Source organism: Petaurus breviceps, unplaced genomic scaffold, assembly GCF_028583685.1.
Source record: "Petaurus breviceps papuanus isolate PSGF00001 unplaced genomic scaffold, PetGlider_PUasm1.0 90823, whole genome shotgun sequence".
Taxonomy (NCBI): Eukaryota; Metazoa; Chordata; class Mammalia; order Diprotodontia; family Petauridae; genus Petaurus; species Petaurus breviceps.
Genome location: NW_027187352.1, coordinates 3,801,671 through 3,821,092, shown reverse-complemented (window position 1 = coordinate 3,821,092; position 19,422 = coordinate 3,801,671). Strand labels below are relative to the sequence as shown.

At 38.3% G+C, this 19,422-nt stretch overlaps 1 protein-coding gene across 1 annotated transcript in view; it reads right to left on the bottom strand.

The window, feature by feature from the left end:
• RNF169 (ring finger protein 169) overlaps nucleotides 1-19,422 on the bottom strand; it is a 77,362-nt gene that overhangs the window by 47,303 nt on the left and 10,637 nt on the right. Inside the window, exon 2 of the mRNA XM_069070848.1 lies at nucleotides 6,950-7,023. Within this exon, the coding sequence (XP_068926949.1) occupies nucleotides 6,950-7,023 (74 nt within the window). The remainder of the gene's footprint in view (nucleotides 1-6,949; nucleotides 7,024-19,422) is intronic.

Here is a 19,422-nt window from a genome sequence, read left to right as displayed (position 1 = left end):
ATCTCATAAATGTTAGGATCAGGAAGGGTAGAGGAAAGAAGAAGCAACACTTGACAGGGGGGCCATGGTAAGTGTCTTCAGTCAGGCAGCCAGTCAATAAGTAATTAAGCACACACTGCTAAGCACTATGGGATACCAAGAAGGGCAAAAGACAGCCCCGGCCCTCACAGAGTTCACAATTTCTCTTTAGGAGAAAGACAGCAGATAAAACACACACAAGAAGACGGAGGTAAGAATGATGACGTTAAAAGCTCACATTTACATAGCCCTTTACACATCACTTTCTTCATTATGACCTTGTGAAATAAACACTACAAGTATTATTATCTCCATTGTATAAAAAAGGAACCTAACCTCAGTTTCAGAAAGGTGAAAGGATTGGTCCGCAGCTGACAGCTAATAAATGACAGTTAAAGTCTAAATAACTCCCTTGTTTTCAGAGTCAAACTTTTCTTGTGACAAGCATCTCCTCCCTAGACGTCTCTCATGCACAACAACCCCAGCTGGTCAACAAAGAACTGAGAAGGGGGCAAGAGCATGGTATAATATGCATCATGGGTCCGGAATGAGCCCTTCACATAACCATCCACACCCTTCCTTCCCTCATCATGGCCACAAGATAATTTATCTCATTCCCTTAAGGTCCCAACCTGTACTGTTGGCTAAGTCACAGATGTATACTGCCCCTCTGGAGATCTATTTGTATCCTTGTGTCTCGGCCTTCATATTGGATACAATCTTGCCCTTTCTTGTTCTCCTCCCTTCCCTCTGCTGCCTCCCATGCCCACTCCAGCTCAATTCAAGTAGCTTCTTATTCTGGTCCATAATAAAGATTTATTGCTTTTAGTATCATTGGCCCAACCTATCCAGAGGAAACCTCTAAGTGCCAAAAGCAACTGCACATAACTAAGATTTAAACTTTGTAACTCCATGCCCCACACTCTTTATGAAACACACTATCCCATACTACTAGACATGACAGCCCAAAGCAACATCCAATATGCACTAATGTCTACTACATGGTATACATTTGCCAGTAAAAAAAAAAAATAAACTAGTTCTAGGAAAAGCAAAAGCTATATCATAATTAGTAGTTTCCTACTCTACCTACACCACTGTCACATATTAAGGGTTGTTTGCATCATATGATGGCAACACTGTCCTATTTTGATTATGATATGATCTAGCTCAAGTTAGGTAGATTATAGTTTATTTTATAAGCTTCAGGAGGAAAGAGACAGACCTATTCTTTATTCCTCTTATAGGTATATAAGCAAAGAACATTTTAAATAATAGGTGCTTAATAAAACAGCAAAAAGGGTACCAAACTAGAAATTCAAAGACCTGACTGTACCACTTGCTAATTATCTGAGTACACGCAAGTCATTTAACTTCTCTAAGCCAGGTTTTTTAATGTGTAAAATGGGGACAACAATTACTGGATCATACCTCAGAGCTGGAAATTATCCTAAAGGTCATCTAGCTCAAACCCCTCACTTTATAGATAGATGAAGGGACTGAGGCCCAGAGAAGATAAATGACTTGCCTAGAAGTCAAACAGGTAATAAATATCAGAATCAGAATTCAAACCCAAGACCTTTAACATCAAATCTAATGTTTTTCCCATCACTTCTACTTCTTAGATTCCGTAGGCTTCTTCAAAGTTCCACTCAGTCTTTCCTGAGACCTTTCTTGCTTGTGTCTTATATGAGAAACATTCAGGACATCTAGGGACACTGGATTGAAGAGTAAAAAGCAGAAGGAGAGGAGAACAGAGGAGTGCAACATAAGAATGGAAAAGTGGTAAGGGACCAGATAATGAAGGTTTTAAAAACCAGAGAATTATATATTTGATCCTGGAGGAAACAGGAATCATGAGAGTTTACTGAAGAGGAGTGATGTAGTTACACCTACACTTTAGAAAGACAGATGAGGGGTGGCTAGGTGGCGCAGTGAATAGAGCATTGGCCCTGGAGTCAGGAGGACCTCGTTTCAGATCCGGCCTCAGACACTTAACACAAAAACTAGCTATGTGACTTTGGGCAAGTCACTTAACCCCACTTGCCCTCCAAAACGCAGAAAAATAAAAAGACAGATGAGTGCATAGATGGGAGTGTGGAGAGACTTAAGGCAGGAAGAACAACCAGCAAACTACAGAAGTAGTCCAGGAAGTGAGGTGATTACTGCCTGCGCTAGAATGGTAACAGTGTCAGGAGAGCAGAGGAACATATAAGAAATGTTACCAAAGTCAAATCAACAAGACTTAGCAGCAGATTAAAGAAGAGGACTGAAAGTGAGGAGTCAAGGATGAAACCCAGGTCATGAGCTTCAGTGACTGAGAGGATTATAGAGCCCTCAACAGTAACAGACAAGTCAGGAAGAAAGGATTGTTGGGGAGAGGTGGCGGGAGGGGAGAATTTAATTAGCTCAGTTTTAAATATGTTGAATTTAAAATGTCTACTGGACACCTAGTGTGAAATATCTGAAAGGCAGTTGGAGATGTAAGACTGGAAGACAGGAGAGAGGTTAGGACTATAAAATTAGATTTAAAAATCATCAGCTTAAAGATGATAACTGAATCCACGGAAACTGATGAAATCACCAAGTTAAACAATATAGGGAAGAAAAGAAGACTCATACAAAGTACATCCAACTGCAGTGGCCATAATCTGGATGAATATTCAGTAAAGGAGACTGAGAAGAAGTAGTCAGAGAGGTAGGAAGAGAATCAGAAGAAATCAGGGACCCAAAAGCCTAAAAAGAAAAGGATATCAAGGAGAAGATGATCAAAGGCTACAGAAAGGTCAAGCAGGATTAAGACTCAAAAAAGGTCCTTAGATTTGGCAATTAATAGATCACTGATAACTTTGGAAAGAGCCGTTTCAGTTGAAGGCAAAGAAAGAGGGAAGGAAGTGGAGGCACCGACCTGCAGATGGTCTTCTCAAGTTTAGCCAAAAAGAGAAGAAGGTAGAGATGGCTAGATCAGGTGATGGTTTTTTGAGAAAGAGTTGTAGATTTGTAGATAGTAGGGAAGTAGCCAGTATAGAGGGAGAAACTGAAGATTAAAGAAAGTGGGAATGATAGAGGGGACAATATGCTAGAGAACACAGGTAGGAATGGGATCGTTTGCACATATGGAGGAGTTTGCCTTGGCGAAGAGAAGGGCCACCTCAAGCGGTAAAATATAAGGAGGAGAAGAGATTGGTGAAAAGCTTCAACTTTTTGTGGAATAAGAGGAAATATTCTCAGTTGAGAGACTTGGGGGAGTGGGGAGGGAAGCCTAGGGAGGTTTGGGAGGGATGAAAAGGCTTGGAAGAGCCACTGTGTTGTGTGGGATAGTGAAAGAAAAAGGGAATCTTGTTTTGATATCCTTGCCAGGAGGAGGAAGAGAATACGATGTAGAAGTTGCAAAGAGGCAAAATCAAGCTTGATTTAAAAAAAGAGGAAGAAAGCAGCTTAATAATTAAATCTATTTAAATGCCTCTCTCATCAAGAGATTGCAAGCAAAGGCTAGATGACCACATATCTATCACTAATGTTGTGGAGGGGTTTCTTGCTCAGGAATGGATTGGACTTTGAGATGTCTCTAAGGACTCTAACTCTGAAATTTTTTTTTTTTTTTGCTTTTGCTTTTTGGAGGGGGGAGGGCAGGGCAATTGGTGTTAAGTGACTTGCCCAAGGTCATGTGGCAAGTAAGTGTTAAGTGTCCTGAGGCCGGATCTGAACTCAGGTCCTCCTGACTCCAGAGCCAGTACTCTATTCCGTGCACTACCTTGCTACCCTGTAACTCTGAAATTCTATTACTCTGTAAAGTCACTCAAAGTACACTCTACTGTTATAGATTTTGGACCAATATCATGACAATTATATTTTCAGCTTTAAAAATCCAGATGCTTGTTTAAACCATTGTGATTGATTCTTTACCAAAGTGTATACTATTTCTAACATCATTCCCTAAATCTGTATGGGCCACGTGGAAGATAATAAGAGAGAAAGAATGTATTATTTCACTAAATGAATCCCTTGGAAAGCTAATGTGACACATGAAAAGACCACTGGACTCTGGAGTCCAAAGACCTAGACTAGAGTCCCAGGATAACCCTGTGCTGGTCACACAATGAAGCTGCCTCACTTCCTTCATCTGTAAAAACTGAATATATAATATCTGCTCTCAACTCAACAACCATTTATTAAAGAACTCTCCTCAAGCCACTGTGCTAGGGATACAAACACAAAAATAAGACTGCCATCAAAAAACTTATATATACCACATGTATATAAATACAACATATACATGGATTCAATTCAATTCAACAACCATTTACTAAGTGCCTACTATGTGGCAGGCACTGAGGCTAAAGAAGAGGAAGAAAGGCTAAAAAGATAAAAACAAAACAGTCCCTGTCTACAAGGAGCTTCCTTTGTACTAGGGGATACAATATGTACAGATAAATGCATATAAAATAATTACAAAGTCTTTTTAATTCAATAAACATTTATTAAGCACCTATTATGTACTCGGCATTCTGCTAAGCTCTTCCAAGTTTTTTCTGTCAGGGAGAAGAACAGTAACAACTTGAGAGCATTGGGGGGGATTGGTCAGGATAGAAATCATGTAAGAGGTAGCATTTGACCTGCGCCTTGAAGGGAAACAGGGACTCCAGAAGGCAGGAAAGAAGGAGAGTGTTTTTAAGAATGGTGAGGACAGTATGTATAAAGACAAGAAGGCAAAAGATGAAAATGGTATATACAGGAAATAGCAAGCAGTTCAGTTTGGTTGAAACGATGTGTGTGAATGACAATGATATGTAATCAGTCTAGAAAGATAGTATGAATGTAAAGCTTGAAAACGTCAAACAAGAAATTATAGTTTACTCTAGATTAGACCTCTACTAAGGTTTCTTGGGCAGGGGAGCGTGACATAATCAAACTTGTGCTTTAGAAATGTCAATTCGGTAGCTATGTGGAAGATGGAATGGAGAGGAGGAGAGGCGGAATGCAGGGAAAAAATTAGGAAGCTATTATATAGTTCGGACACGAGGCAATGATGAGTAAATTCAAGGTAATTTGAAGACAAGATCAAGGAAATCAAAGATGTGAGCTCCAATGGAAGAAAGAAAGGGAAAGGATGAAGGGCATTGAAGTACAGGAACTGAATTTAGGAGAGTAGCCACCTCCTCATCAGGGACTGGAACAAAAAAGGAGAAAACAGGGGATGACAAAGGGGTTTGAACTATATAACAGCTATCTGTTAACAGGAAAGAGGGAGAGGATACTGCAGGAGGATTGAGGAAAGGAAAGAAGAAAAACTTTGGGAAAATAAAAGAGTCGATCAAGGCAGGAGAAAAGCATTTGTTATGTACCTTTGTGAGCCTATTTGAAATTAGACTACCAATACATAGTGGATTCTGTCATTGCTTGTGTGTCTTTCTCCATCAACAGCACTCAAATAGGAATGAAGAAAATGGATGGTGCAGATAAGCCAGAATGTGGTTTGGCAAGGCATGAGCCAGAGTAGGACCAAGGTCAAGGGATTCAAGAGCAGAGGATTGAGCACAGGTAGACTTTTTTTTTTTAAAGCAATTGGGGTTAAGTAACTTGCTGAAGTTTACACGGCCAGTTATTTCTGGGTGTGGTGCTAAGTATCTGAGCCCGGATTCGATCCCAGGTCTCCCGACTCTGGGGCCGGTGCTCTTACTCACTGCATCACCTGGCCACCCCTAAGCAATTGGGGTTAAGTAACTTGCTCAAGGTTACACAGCCAGGTGTATCTGGGTGGGTGCTAAGTATCTGAGCCTGGATTCGATCCCAGGTCTCCCGACTCTGGGGCAGGCGCTTTTACTCACTGCACCACCTGGCTGCCCCTACAGGTAGACTTTTTAACTATAAAGTCAAGACTGTAATTAAAGTGAGATCACAGTAGAAACAATAGACTGGGAGAGCAAAGACAGATAAAGTCACTGTAGGACAGAGTGAGGATGAATATCTAGTTTAAAAGCAGTGAAGCAGAGAGAAATCCAAGGATAGAAGTTTTGATCCAATACAGGAATTTCTGAGTTCTGAACAATGCAAAGAGAACTGGCTCAGAAGCCAGCAAACCTGGATTCAAATCTTGCTTCTGACACTACCTGGGTAATTCTGGGCAAGTCACTTAAGCTCCCTGGGCTCCAAATTCCTCATTTGTAAAATTAGGAGGTTGGACCAGACGACAGCAAAATAAAGGACATGGTTATCTCTGTATGTTTCCAAGGTGAAAATGAAGGTCATGGCAGCTGAGGTTAATGAACTGCAAGATTAGGGTAATAAAGGCAACATTAACATGTATCCATATGTCCTTAAGAATGAAGACAAAAGTTGGAGAGAAAAAGAATTCTATGGAGTCAAGCAGTGAACTCCTTGAAAAAGAAGGCAGAATGTTATCTGGAACACTGCAAATGATTATAAGAAGGGTCTGGAAGGGGCAACAGAGATGGAAAGAGTGAACCTCAGAGGAGGAGAAATTTCTGAGTCAAGACGACAAAGGGAGGCTTTGCAAGTGTTTATGGGACACAAAGAATATTGCTACTTTTCTTCCCTCTGCTCCAGTGTTATCTTTAAACATGAGAGAAGATGTATCTAATACAATAGAAAGAATAGCTAGGAATAAAGCATCTTGTGGTGATAGCCAAGTTTCTGAAAATGCAGAAGTAGAAGAGGAAGAAGGCTATGATAAAGGAATATTATCAGCAAGAGAACAGGGATTCCAGAAAGCACAAAAAAATGGGAAAATGAGCAGGACAGGGACCAGGAAGATGAAGAGCAGAGACGGACATGGACGAGAGGAAGTACAGAATTGTACTTGTGAATGTCAATTTTCACCCAGGCAATCAAAGAATATTGCTAGTAGTCCACCCAAACTCTTACCAAGTATTCATGACTATGGAAATCAGGGTCAAACCGAATACTATACCTTTCTTAGGCTTTCATATTCCTCCCGGAGTTCCCCTGGTTTACTTAATTTGATTGGTGCTCTGAATATGAAGTCTGCAGGAGAGGATAAAAGGAAAACACTTTAATGTACTTTTCAAAGAGGGAGCTGGTATTCAAATCAATTCAAACATTTATTATGGTCTTGTGTAAAAACATTATGATGTGTAAAGAGCTTTCATGAGGTCTGGGGGAGCTATGGAGATGAAAAATAGTCTCTACCCTCATGGACTTTGCAGTCTAGTAGGTGATATTAAAGATACAAACAACCATAACACAAAATAGAACAAGCAGGTAGGTGAATGCTAATGAATGACGTTCAGTCAAGATGTATGAGTGGCAATGTCTCTAAATAATACTTTCAGAACACAAGATTTTCTACACATAATTACAATAATCGTGTCAATGAAGTGTGTATCATTCATTAAATTGTATTAAAAACCATACCTTTTAGATCAGGCCTAGTTTCATAAGAATGTTAAGACTATCTGAAGTATCACACAGAAAACTGCAGTTAGAAAGGACCTCAAAAGAGTGACTAGAGGGGCGGCTAGGTGGCACAGGGAATAGAGCATCAGCCTTGGAGTCAGGAGGACATGAGTTCAAATACGGCCTCAGACACTTACACAAAAAAAAATAGCCGTGTGACCTTGGGCAAGTCACTTAACCCCAATTGCCCTCCCAAAAAAAGGCAAAAAAAAAAAAAAAAGAATGACTAGAATCTAGTCACTAGATTATTACTTACAATCGATTAAGGCTCAGAATCCATGAGCCTAGGTCAAGACCACTGAATTTGAAGTCAAAGGTCCCAAGTTCATATCTTAGCTCTGCCATTTACTACCTGTGTGATTGTGGGCAAGTCACTTCACCTTTGTGGGCTTCGGTTTCTTAATCTGAAACTTAGACTTGATGGCAGTTAAGTGGCACAGTGGATAGAGGCCTGGCATCAGGAAGACCTGGGTTCAAATTCAAATTCTGCCTCAGACACTTACTAGTTGTGTGACTCTGGGCAAGTCACTTGACTCTGTTTCAGTTTCCTCTTCTATGAAATGAGATGGAGAAGGAAAAGGCAAGCCACTCTAGTATCTTTGCCAAGGAAACCTCAAATGGGGTGATGAAGAATTGGACACTGAAATGACTGAACAACAAAGATCCTAAGGTCTCCTCTAACTCCTGAGAAGGAATCCTCTCTACAACATTCCTGACAAATAGTCATCCAACCTCTACCTCAAAGATGTACAATTTAAGTTTTGTTCATGATACTTTATTTTCTACTTTTGACACAATGAGGATATTGCAAAAGCTATACATGAAGAAAAACAATCTTAAAATCCTCCAAAAAAGAAAGTCAAATTTCCTTTACATCGGTCCTTAATTAAATAAAATCATTTCAAAGGTCTAAATAAAATATTTATTACTAAACTTTCTAACAATTCTCCATCCTTTCAGGTAGATAAATATTTGTTTTGAAGTCACCTTCAGCATCTAAACAAACTATGTTTATTTCTTTTTTAGTTGGGTTATATGTAGAAAGCAATGCTTCCATCTGAGGTGTATAACACTTAAGGAATGTGGAAGACACGGCCATTACACACATTCAAGTGTAGGTAGTAAACAGGTAGTAAACAGAAACTCAAGGCTCAATGTGATAGAGACTGATTAATCACCAGATCTGAGCAGCAAAAGTTACATCACCTTTAGTCATTTAAATGGAAAAAAAAAAATTCCTAGAGATTATTCTGAGAATTCCATCCCTTGTGTACATTTCAAGCACACATCAGGACTTTCAAGATCACCTAATCCAATCATTTTAAAGATGTGGAAGCTGAGGTCAAGAGAAGTTAAGTAACAAGGCCAAGGTCATAAATGTAGTAAATAGCAGTACTAGGATTTAAATCTAGGTCCTTGAACTCCAAATACAGGATTTTTTTTTTTTACTATACCGCACTACCCCCATCAACTTTTTCAAATGGCTAACAAAAAGGTTATAGATTATGGCTTTTTTTAAAGGCAACATCTTAATTTTAGTCCATAAAAATAAAGCTAATTCACATAGGTGCTACCTTGTTTTCCAAGTGTCTTGCTTTACTGAATGAATATCACAAACAATCTGCTGATATCATGCTGAGGAAAAGAGAAAAAAATATTTCAAAGAATGAAGGGCCCTAGATCAGGGGTTCTTAACCTGGGGTACACAGATTTCTGGGGATCCATGAATTTGTACAGAAAAAAAATTATATCTTTATTTTCATTAACTTGTGACTTTAACAGTTCCTTAAATTAAGGACTTAAAAAAACAAAAAATATTCTACGAAAGCATCCACAGGTTTTACCAGACTGCCAATGGGGCCAACAACACAAAAAAAGATAAGAACTCTGGCTCTAGAGTTTCTACAGTTAGAACTACTTGTAGATTTCCAAGTTGTTTACCAGTTCAAAAAATAACACAAATACACACCCCCAAGGAGGTAAGAAAAGCGGCAGCTCTGAAACCTGAAAACCCACCCACCCTACACCATCTCCCACCACATAAATCCAAAGTCATGGGATTTTACTACTGTATAATGGCAACTACCTTCCCTCATCCTCATTTAGGATAATTAGATTTCAAATTTAGATGACTGGAAAGATGGTGGTACCCTCAAAAGAAAGGGAAATTTGAAAGAAGACTGAATTTAAGAGAGATGAGTTCCATTGTGGACACAAGGGAACCCCAACTGCAGATGTTCAACAAGTAGTTGTTGTTGATATGGGACCAGTCCTCAGGAGAAAGACTAGGGTTTCTCACACACACACATATGTGTATGTGTACACATGTATATACATTTATATGTATGTCTATATTCAAGAATCATCTGCATAGAGACAATAACTGAATTCATGGGAGTTTATAAGATCACAAAGAGTATAAAGGTATAAGAAAAAAAAAGATCTAGAACAGAGTCTTAGGAAATAGTCCTGGTTGGGGAAGCAAGATGATATGTAAGAGACTTAAGAGAGATAAAGGAACAATCAGGGGGTATCTAGGAGGAAAGGGTGGTCAATGGTGTCAAACACTTCAGAGAAGTAAAAAAGGACCAGGACTGAGAAAAGGCCACCAGATCAAACAATTTAAAGATAACTGGTTACCTTGGAGAGAGAAGTTTTGATTGAGAGAGGCAAGGCTGGAATAGTAAAGAATAAAATGGGGTCTTCTGTTGAGAAGGAATGGGAAGAATGGTATAAAAGCTGGAAAAGAAAAAAGAAAGTATGCAACAGCTATTGTGAGAGTGCAACTGATAATAAACTGAAAAGGAAGAAAAATATGCCAAACAACAGTAAGAGGACATTTGAAATTAAAACATATAAATTTGGACTGGATGATGTGGTGTAAATTTTTCAACATTATTAAGCACAGATCAAAAACATAAGTAAAGAAGGTGGATGGTAGAGGATAATCCAGGGTTAAGGATTAGCAGAACATGAATGGTAGTAGGACGAGAGGGCAACAGTATGGTATGTCAATGCCTATGCTTGGCCAGTGTGACAATAAAAGAAGGAACAACCAACACCATGAAGGATGGTCAGGAATGCAGCATCTTCTGTTGAAAGATCTTCATGAGTACAAGAAGATTTACAAAGACTGACTAGAAGAGAGAAAGAAAGAGAGATTTTTCATGACTGAGGGGTTCTAGAGGAAACAACAGAAAAGAAGGTTAGAAGAGAAAAGAGCCTTGGAAGTGGTAGAACTGAACTAGATGGGGACAAGAGTACAGGAGCTACAAATATGCTAGCTATAAGTACCAACTGGCTAGAGCCTCTTTCAAGTTCTGTGATGATTACATATGACAATGGTATACTGTTCTCTCTCCAAACACTGAGAAGCTGGGGATAGCTGAGGTTGAGGGAAGGCTAAAATTAGGCTAGAATCTTGTGTCTCCAGGAACTCAACTCAATTCCAATATGGCATACAATAGTAGTTATGTCCCAAGGTGGTAGGACACATGGCAGAATTTAGAGAGGCTATCACTCCATCACTCTAAACACTAGGAAGTGTTTATATGGCCTATGATCACCTTAGCTCTTTTGGCTGCCATGTTACATTGCTAGAGTGATCTTGCAGTTACTAAAATCCCTATGTATTTTTCACACAAACTACAATTAAGTCAAATTGCCTTCCCTCAGCCTGTTCCTTTATTTCAAACAAAGTACATAACTTTACTTTTATCACTATTCAAGTCTATATTCTTATAGTCCATTCAGTACAGCTAGGTGGTGTGGTGGATAGAGGGTTAGGCCTGGAGTAAGGAAGTCAAATTTGGCCTCAGATACTTACTAGTTGTATGACCCTATGCAAGTCACTTCACCTATTTGCCTCAATTCCTCATCTGTAAAATGAGCTGGAGAAGGACATAGCAAACCACTCCACTATCTTTGCCAAGAAAATCCCAAGTGGGGTCACAAAGAGTCAGTCATGACTGAAATGACTGAACAACAACATATTCCATTCATCATTTTTATAATGCTGAGATCTTTTAGAGATTGATTCTGTTATCCAATTTCTTCCAGTTTTATGTCCTATATAAAATTAATACACATGTTGTTATTTCTTCATACAAGTCACTAATCAAAATGCAGAAGAACATAAGGCTGAGGACAGAGTAGGAGTAGATAGGTCCAGGGTAATGGAAGAGGAACACTTTTTATAGTGCATTTAGCACCCATAGCAGATCTCTTTTTGTTTGAGCTATATAGAGACCTGAGAAAGGCTGGAGAAATTGGAAAGGACCTCAGAAATCATCTAGACCAACCCTCCCTTGAAACATGAATCTCTTCTAAAATATCACCAAGTAGTCATCCAACCTCCACTTAAAACCTTGGCGACAGAGAACTCGCTACAAAAGCCAAGGCATCCAATTCCATTGTAGGAAAGCTCTGAGAGACAAAAAGTTCTTTTTTATAGTGAGTATAATTCTGTCTCCTTTTAATTTCTTTATTTTGATATTATTTCTACTATTCCCATCCCTGGTACTAAATATTTCAAGATAATCATCAGATCTCCCACCCCTAATACCACTCCCAGAAGTATTCTCTAGGCTTCTCTTCTTCCTGTACTTACCATTACATACAGTAACTTCTTCCTCTTTCTCATTCTGATTGCCCTTCTCTGGACATACTTTGGTTTATAAACATCTCTTCCAAAATGTGACATTCAGAAAAGGTGTTGTAATGATTTATATATTCCTAAAAACTCACATGAATGGCCAAGAAGAGCGATCTCAATAAGCAAATGAAAATTTTGTTGTCAAATGTATGTGCCCTGAGGCTAAAATATACACATTCACAAAATCTTAACCTGAGTACTAAATAAAAACTTTTCCATCACTAGGCTTTCTGGACTTTTCAAAGAAGTACTTTCACAGTTCTCAAAAGTCTAGGTCCTTCACCAATGAAAGCAAAAGCAGACAACTTCTCTTTCAGGGAAAAAATAAAAAACCCAATGGTTTCCCATAATGGAACAAGCAGGGGGTGGCTAGGTGGCACAGTGAATAGAGCACCAGCCCTGGAGTCAGGAGGACCTGAGCTCAAATATGACCTCAGCCATTTAACATTTACTAGCCGTGTGACTTTGGGCAAGTCATTTGACCCCAACTGCCCTGCCTTCCCCCCTCCAAAAAGCAAAAAATCAAAATCAAAATGAAACAAGCAGGCTTCTGAACCATTCACACTTTGTGGATATCACTTGGTCTGTGATCTAACAACTATACAAAAGATCTCACAGAACTTGCAAAATACTTTGATGTTCAAATCAAACAATGTTCCTGGGAACAGAGTGTTCCATCATCTGAGGCTAAAAATTAGGGTTATTTTCTTCCAACTCTAACTAGTCTTACCCTGTTGAGAGGAAAAAAATCCTCATGTCCAGCATGAAGTTTCATTGCACACTCTCATATTCAGCATGCACTTGGAGTATGATGTTCAAGGCTGAGTTCCACATTTTAGGAAGGACAATAATAAGTTAGAACATGCCCAGAGGATAGCAATCAAAATGGAGAAGGGAATTGAAACTACATCATGGAAGGACTGGCTGAAGAACAGAGGAGTATTTAACTTAGAGAAGAAAACACTTTAAGGAAGGAGGAAGTATGAATGCTGTCTTCAGATATTTGAAGGGTTATAATGGGGAAGAAGGGTAAGACTTGTTTTGTTGACTCTAAATGAAAGAACTGGGATCAATGGATGAGAGTTACAAGGGAGCAGATTTGGGATCAACAGAAGAAAAGAACTTTCAAAAAGTGTTGCCTAAAGAAAAAAAAATGGGCTTCCTTGGAAGATATGAATTAATTTCCTTTTACTGGAAACCTTTAAAAGGAAAAATGTTAACAACTTACAGGAGATGCTGTTGAAAAATTTTAGGTAAGGGCTGCACTAAATGACCAGTAAGGTCCCATAAACTTAATTTTCTATTATTCTATAAGCCATTGTGTTCTACCCAAAGGAATCTCCAAAAGAGAGAAGATATTGAAAAACATATTTCTTCAACTACATTTTCACCTGAATTTTTATTTTTAATTTGATGAGAACAGGCATACACTAAGTCATGCTTCTAAATAAGAGTCATCAAAGGAGCCCAAAAATATTAAAGTGGCAGCCTTCAATATCTACAATAATTCTATTTTAAAATTTTCTTTAGATAAACCTACTTCTTCCGTAGTAGTATTTTTTCGTACTTACAAAGAAGTACTCTAAAAGTTCATAATCATCACCTTTACTGTGAGCAGAGTGGTAAACAGAGCTGCTGAAAGGGCAGTGGACTGGGAGTCAAAAGTTCTTTCAATTCAAACAAATGTTTATTAAGCACTTGGATAGAAAGCACATAAAAAAGTTTAGATAATAGTTTAGTTAGATCCTCTCCTTCGTGGAACTTCCATCCCTGAAAGAGGAAAAAGGCAGAAAGAACTGAAACACAAATAATAACAATGCTGTAGAGAAGTATAAAACAAAATGCTATGGTGAGGCTCGAGTTCAGGTTGCAAGAGAAATCAGAGAAGAATTCACAAATAAGGTGAGCATTTGGGATAGGATTTTGATAGTCACATCTATGCAGAAGGAAGGAGAGTCTGACAACAATATGAAAAGACTGCAAAGGAGAAAAGTAGAGGTGGGAAGACCTGTTAGGAAACTCCTGTAATGGTAGAAGTAGGTGATAATGAGGGCCTGTACCAGAGTTAAAGAATCTAATCTAATTCATGCTTTATCAAAAATCTCTTCCACTAACTTAGTAACAGTGAGTGAAAAAAGAGAGAAGGGCAGAAGCAAAAGGTAGAAGGTAGAAGCAGAATCAACATGATTCATTAACTGATTAGATTTGAGAAAGGAGGTTAAGGAAAAACTCAAAGCTAATGCTTTAGAGGCTGAGTTTAGACGCTGAGTGAATGTGTTGCCATTGACAGTCAAATTTTTTAAAAGGCTTGAGGGAAAAATAGTAAGTTTAGTTTTGGACAGGTAGAATCTGAGATTTGGGGACCTCTCTGACCTCAGTTTCCTTTTCTGTAATATAAAAGTTAGACCAGATAATCACTATCCTGTCACTGGAAATATTGAAGGAGAGGACTGGTAACCACTTACTGAAGGTGCTATAACAGGGTTTTTGGTAAGGGCTATAATAAATTACCAGTTAAGTCCCATATAACTTGTCTACTATTCTATAAACCATTGTGTTCTACCCCCAGAAAAGGCTTAGGGGGAAGAAAAAAGAGGGGAGGAAGAAAGAAGGTCTGGTAGAGAGAGAAATAATGAAAAGCAAAACAAAACTATGATCTAATATGTCTTTTCAGAAATACAAAGATGATTCACAAATTCACTTAGATATGAGCCCAAATATACTAGGGTGGGGTCATGAGATAATCAATATGGCAAACTAATTGTTCTCCCTTCTCTCTCTTAAAAACCTCAAAAGAAAATATGCCAAATGTATATTAAAGTGGAATCTACAGATCAAATGACAGAAGTACCATACATGGTAAAAGTCTCTTTAAATAATATCAGAGAACTTAAATATTTAAAGTTCCTTCTCCCCCTCCCCACCTCAGACATCAGTCACAAGCAGTAGAAAGCAAACTCCCAGCCTTGTGTTTAATAGGCTCTAACTGTGATGGTCTTGGCCCCCATCCATGAAGGAAGGAAGGAGGGAGGGAGGGAGGGAGGGAGGGAGGAAGGAAGGAAGGAAAGAAGGAAGGAAGGAAGGAAGGAAGGAAGGAAGGAAGGAAGGAAGGAAGGAAGGAAGGAAGGAAGGAAGGAAGGAAGGAAGGAAGGAAGGATGGATTTAGTTTTTATATGTGCAAAAACACTAAGTTAAGTTCTAGAGACACAAATACAAGCATTAAGAAAACCAGTTCCTACTCCTAGAGGAGTTTACATTCTAATGAAGAAGACTACACACGCAAAAAAAGGAAAGGGGTGGAGAGAGAGATGATTTTGAAATCTAGAAGTCAGAAGTAGAATTAGACAGGAAATGAAGAGTGGCCAGCCTAGACCTCTCCATAAAACATAGGAAGTACAACTTTGGTGGAGGGAATGGAAGCAAACAACATGGCAGCACAAAACTAGGACTAAAGACCCACCTGAGGAGAGTCCACTCTCCATGGAGTTTACTTTGGGTAAAGAACCAGCTGGGTCCCCATACAAATCAATGAGATTGAAGATGTACAATCTCAGGAGCCCATACAGGAGAGCCCCACAGTAAGTGAAGAGAAAGGAATCAAAAACTGAGATGAGAAACCAGAGACAAACTTCTGAGAATATAAGATAAAGGCTAAAATACAAAAAGCTTGAGAGGAAAAGACTGGATATAAACCAAGTTCCCACAAACCAACAGTGGGATACAAAGACAGAAGAAAAGAATGGTTTTAAATGTTTTAAAGCTGACAACACACTGAATTAATATCATACTCTGAAGGAAACATACACAGAAAAAAAATTCTACAGATTCTCCAGAGATCATGAAGCAGAAATCAAGAAGCTCCAGAATGTTTCAAAAGAGAAATTAAACTTTAAAAAGAAGATAGAAGGATGTTAAATTAAGTTGGAAAGCAGAGCTCTAGAAGTAATTTTTTTGGAGGCATACACAACAAAAACCTTCCCAATACTGGGCCCTGGCCTGGGTATTTCCTTCTCTGGACGATGAGTACCTGACATATAAGGCTTCAGTCCGATCTTCCTTGTCCCTCAAAAGTGGCCAACACAGAATCTGGGTCTGTTTCTCTGTCATAATTCTAAACAGTGCTGTTTCTTCCATATCACACTGAATCTCTAATGCTATCAAAAGATTTTCCATCCAATCATACATATAATCAACCCATAGGCAAATCTCTGGTGAACAAGTGGTTCTGCTTACTTTCTCAGGGGTCTTTCCTCTTCTTAATGACCTCTATCAGCTCCTCTCCCTCATCCTGGAGATACTCTGCTAGAACACAGCTCTTTGTGACTTCCTCTACTCCAAAGAGGAAAATCTAGTGAAACACTCTCGTCCTATCGTAAAGGCTGGGAAACTATATGCCAAGAGGGAACCAGAAATGCCAAAGTTGAATATCCCAGTCAGGAAACAAACACAGCAACAGATAAAACAGTTTCCACAGAAGTTCTTAAGTTTTTCAACAGCCTAGAAATGACAACCCCTTACCTTTACCTGTGGAAAACAGATGCTAGAAGGAGCTTTAGGCAACCAAATTATCTTACACATTTTGATCCATTAAATCCTAGGACCACTCCATTGGTTGACTTTTTTCTCTAACCTCTGACTAGGAGTGTCTTTAAATCAGGAGACCTCTAAGGAAATGATGTCTTAATGGATGTCAAATAACCACATTCCAAAACCTGAACCATCAATTTAAGCCAGGAATTACAATGAGTTTAGTCAGTGAGCAGTAGGATTGCCACAACTCAGCAACATTAGATGTTAACCTGGTCCTTCCCCCTAAAAAAAAAAAAAGGTTTCTGTCTGGGGTGTGGTAACAGGTTACTAATAAAAACAAACAAACCAACTGTAAGACAGGTATTATGCTGTTTGCACCAAAACCCCTCAGGAAGAAACTCTCATTGTCAGGATATTCACATCTGCCACAGATGCACAAACAAACCCTCTCTCACCTTTATACATACTGCTGCCCAATAACAACTCAAAATATTAAAGAGAACTGAACCAGGAGTCTGGAAACTAGTTTCAGTTCTTCTAGTAACTGTGACTCAGAACAAGTCACTTCCATGCCCTTATCTGGGCTTCCCTTTCTTCATCTGTAAAATAAGGAAGCTGAATTTGATAATTCCTAGACTCCCTTCCAGTTGTTCTGTGATTTTATAAAATTCAAAGTTACTTATTCATATTTCGTTGTACCTAGGTTTTATCACCTATAAAATGAGGGCACATACCCTTCCTAGTTTCCCTGTGTTCCTTCAAGTCTCAATTCAGATTTTTCCTTTTATGGTTCTCAGATACTAATGCCTTCCCCTCTGTGTTTATCTCCCTGCTACTCTGTACTTATCTTGTATACACCTAGATATACTTATTAATTTACATGTTATAGTCTCTATTAGAATGTGAGCTCCTTGAAGGCAAGAACTGGTTCTGCCTTTCTTTGCATCTCCAACATGTAGCACAATGCCTGGCACAAAATTATTCATTATTACCACAAAAAGATCAAAGAAAAGGGAAAAAGACCTATGTGTACAAAAATATTTATAGCAACTCTTTTTGTGGTGGCAAAGAACTGGAGACTGATGAGACACCCATCAATTGGGGAAAGGCTAAACAAATTGTAATATATAAATGTGACAGAATTCCATTCTGCTGTAAGAAATAATGAAGGGGATGGTTTCAGAAAAATCTGGGAAGACCTGTATGAACTAATGCAAAGTAAAGTGAGACAAACCAAGGGGGAAAAATCTACACAGTAACAGCAATACTGTAAAGACAATCGATTTTGAAAGACCTGGTAATTCTGATTAACACAATCTCCCACAATAATTCCAATTAACACAATCTCCCACAATAATTCCAAAGGACTGTGAGATACAAACAGAATTTATTTTTGTCTTATTTAATACAACTTCTCTCCAATAGTGCAGATGAGAATTAACTAAATAAATGTAAAAAGCAGTATACTGCTAGGAAGCAGCCTGAGGAAGTGAAAAGAGCACAGGATTCAAGCCTATGGGACTTTGGTTTAGTCACTTAACCTGTCTAAATATCAGTTTCCTCTCCTGTAAAATGTAGGTAATTTTTGCACTTGCTACCTCACAGGGTTATTATAAGAAAAGTGTTTTATAGATCTCTCAAACTTTAACGTAGACACTCAAATAGTACAGCCAACTGCAACTCAGAAATTCCAAGCTCTGAAGATCCAATGGTTTCAGCTTCCCTGGTAGCTCATATCACAGACATATTCTACAACACCAGGCTTGTTCTCCTTCACATATACTATTTTCTACTAATACAACAGATGTTTAATAAATATTACTGGAGTTACTTCTAAAATGATGATCCTTTCAAATTGGCAGAGGAAATGTAAAAACAGATGCAATCTCTATAGATACCCAAATTCCACTAAAATCATCTCTTTGGAGAACACAGTACTATAGCAACCAGGGCTTTAATAAGCTACCATATAAAATGCATCAATAAATTTCTAAAGAAAACAGGTTGGGCTGAAAGACAATCTTTAATTACTAAGTTTAAGACAGTTCAATGATCATTTATTAAGTGCTCACTATGTGCTGGAAATACCAAGAGAAAAAAATTTAAGTTCTCCCTGTCTTCAAAGAGTTTACATTCTACTGGTTCTCAAAAACAAACTTCTTTTGATCCTATATATAAAAATATCTGATTGTGGGGGTGGCTAGGTGGCGCAGTGAACAGAGCCCTGGAATCAGAAGGACCTGAGTTCAAATCTGACCTCACACACTTTATATACTTACTAGCCATGTGACCTTGGGCAAGTCACTTAACCCCAACTGCCCTGCTTTCCTCCAAAAAGCAAAAAAAAAAAAAAAATCTGATTGTGCACCCTCAAAATATGTGTATTTATACATGTATTACTGTAATTCTATTTACATTATAAAACATTTACAAAAAATACTGAAAAGGATATTTCCTTTTACATATTAATGTAAATGTTAATTAAATGTAATTAAAAATTACATAATATAACATACTAATTTATTTTCATTTTATTTAGTGACAAAAGAATCTCTTTGCTCTCACCAATAAAAATATTTTAGTGATATTAATTTATTGAGAGAATGTGATTAAATGTTTTATTATCAGAGGGGGAAAAAAATCCCCTTTGTATGTCTTAAAGCAGAGGTTTCAATGCAGCAACACTCTTGAAAGCAGCCAGAACCAGATTAAAATATAAAATATCCCATATATCCCTTGGGGTCATGCTAGTGACAAATCTGGAAACCATGACGCTGAAGAAT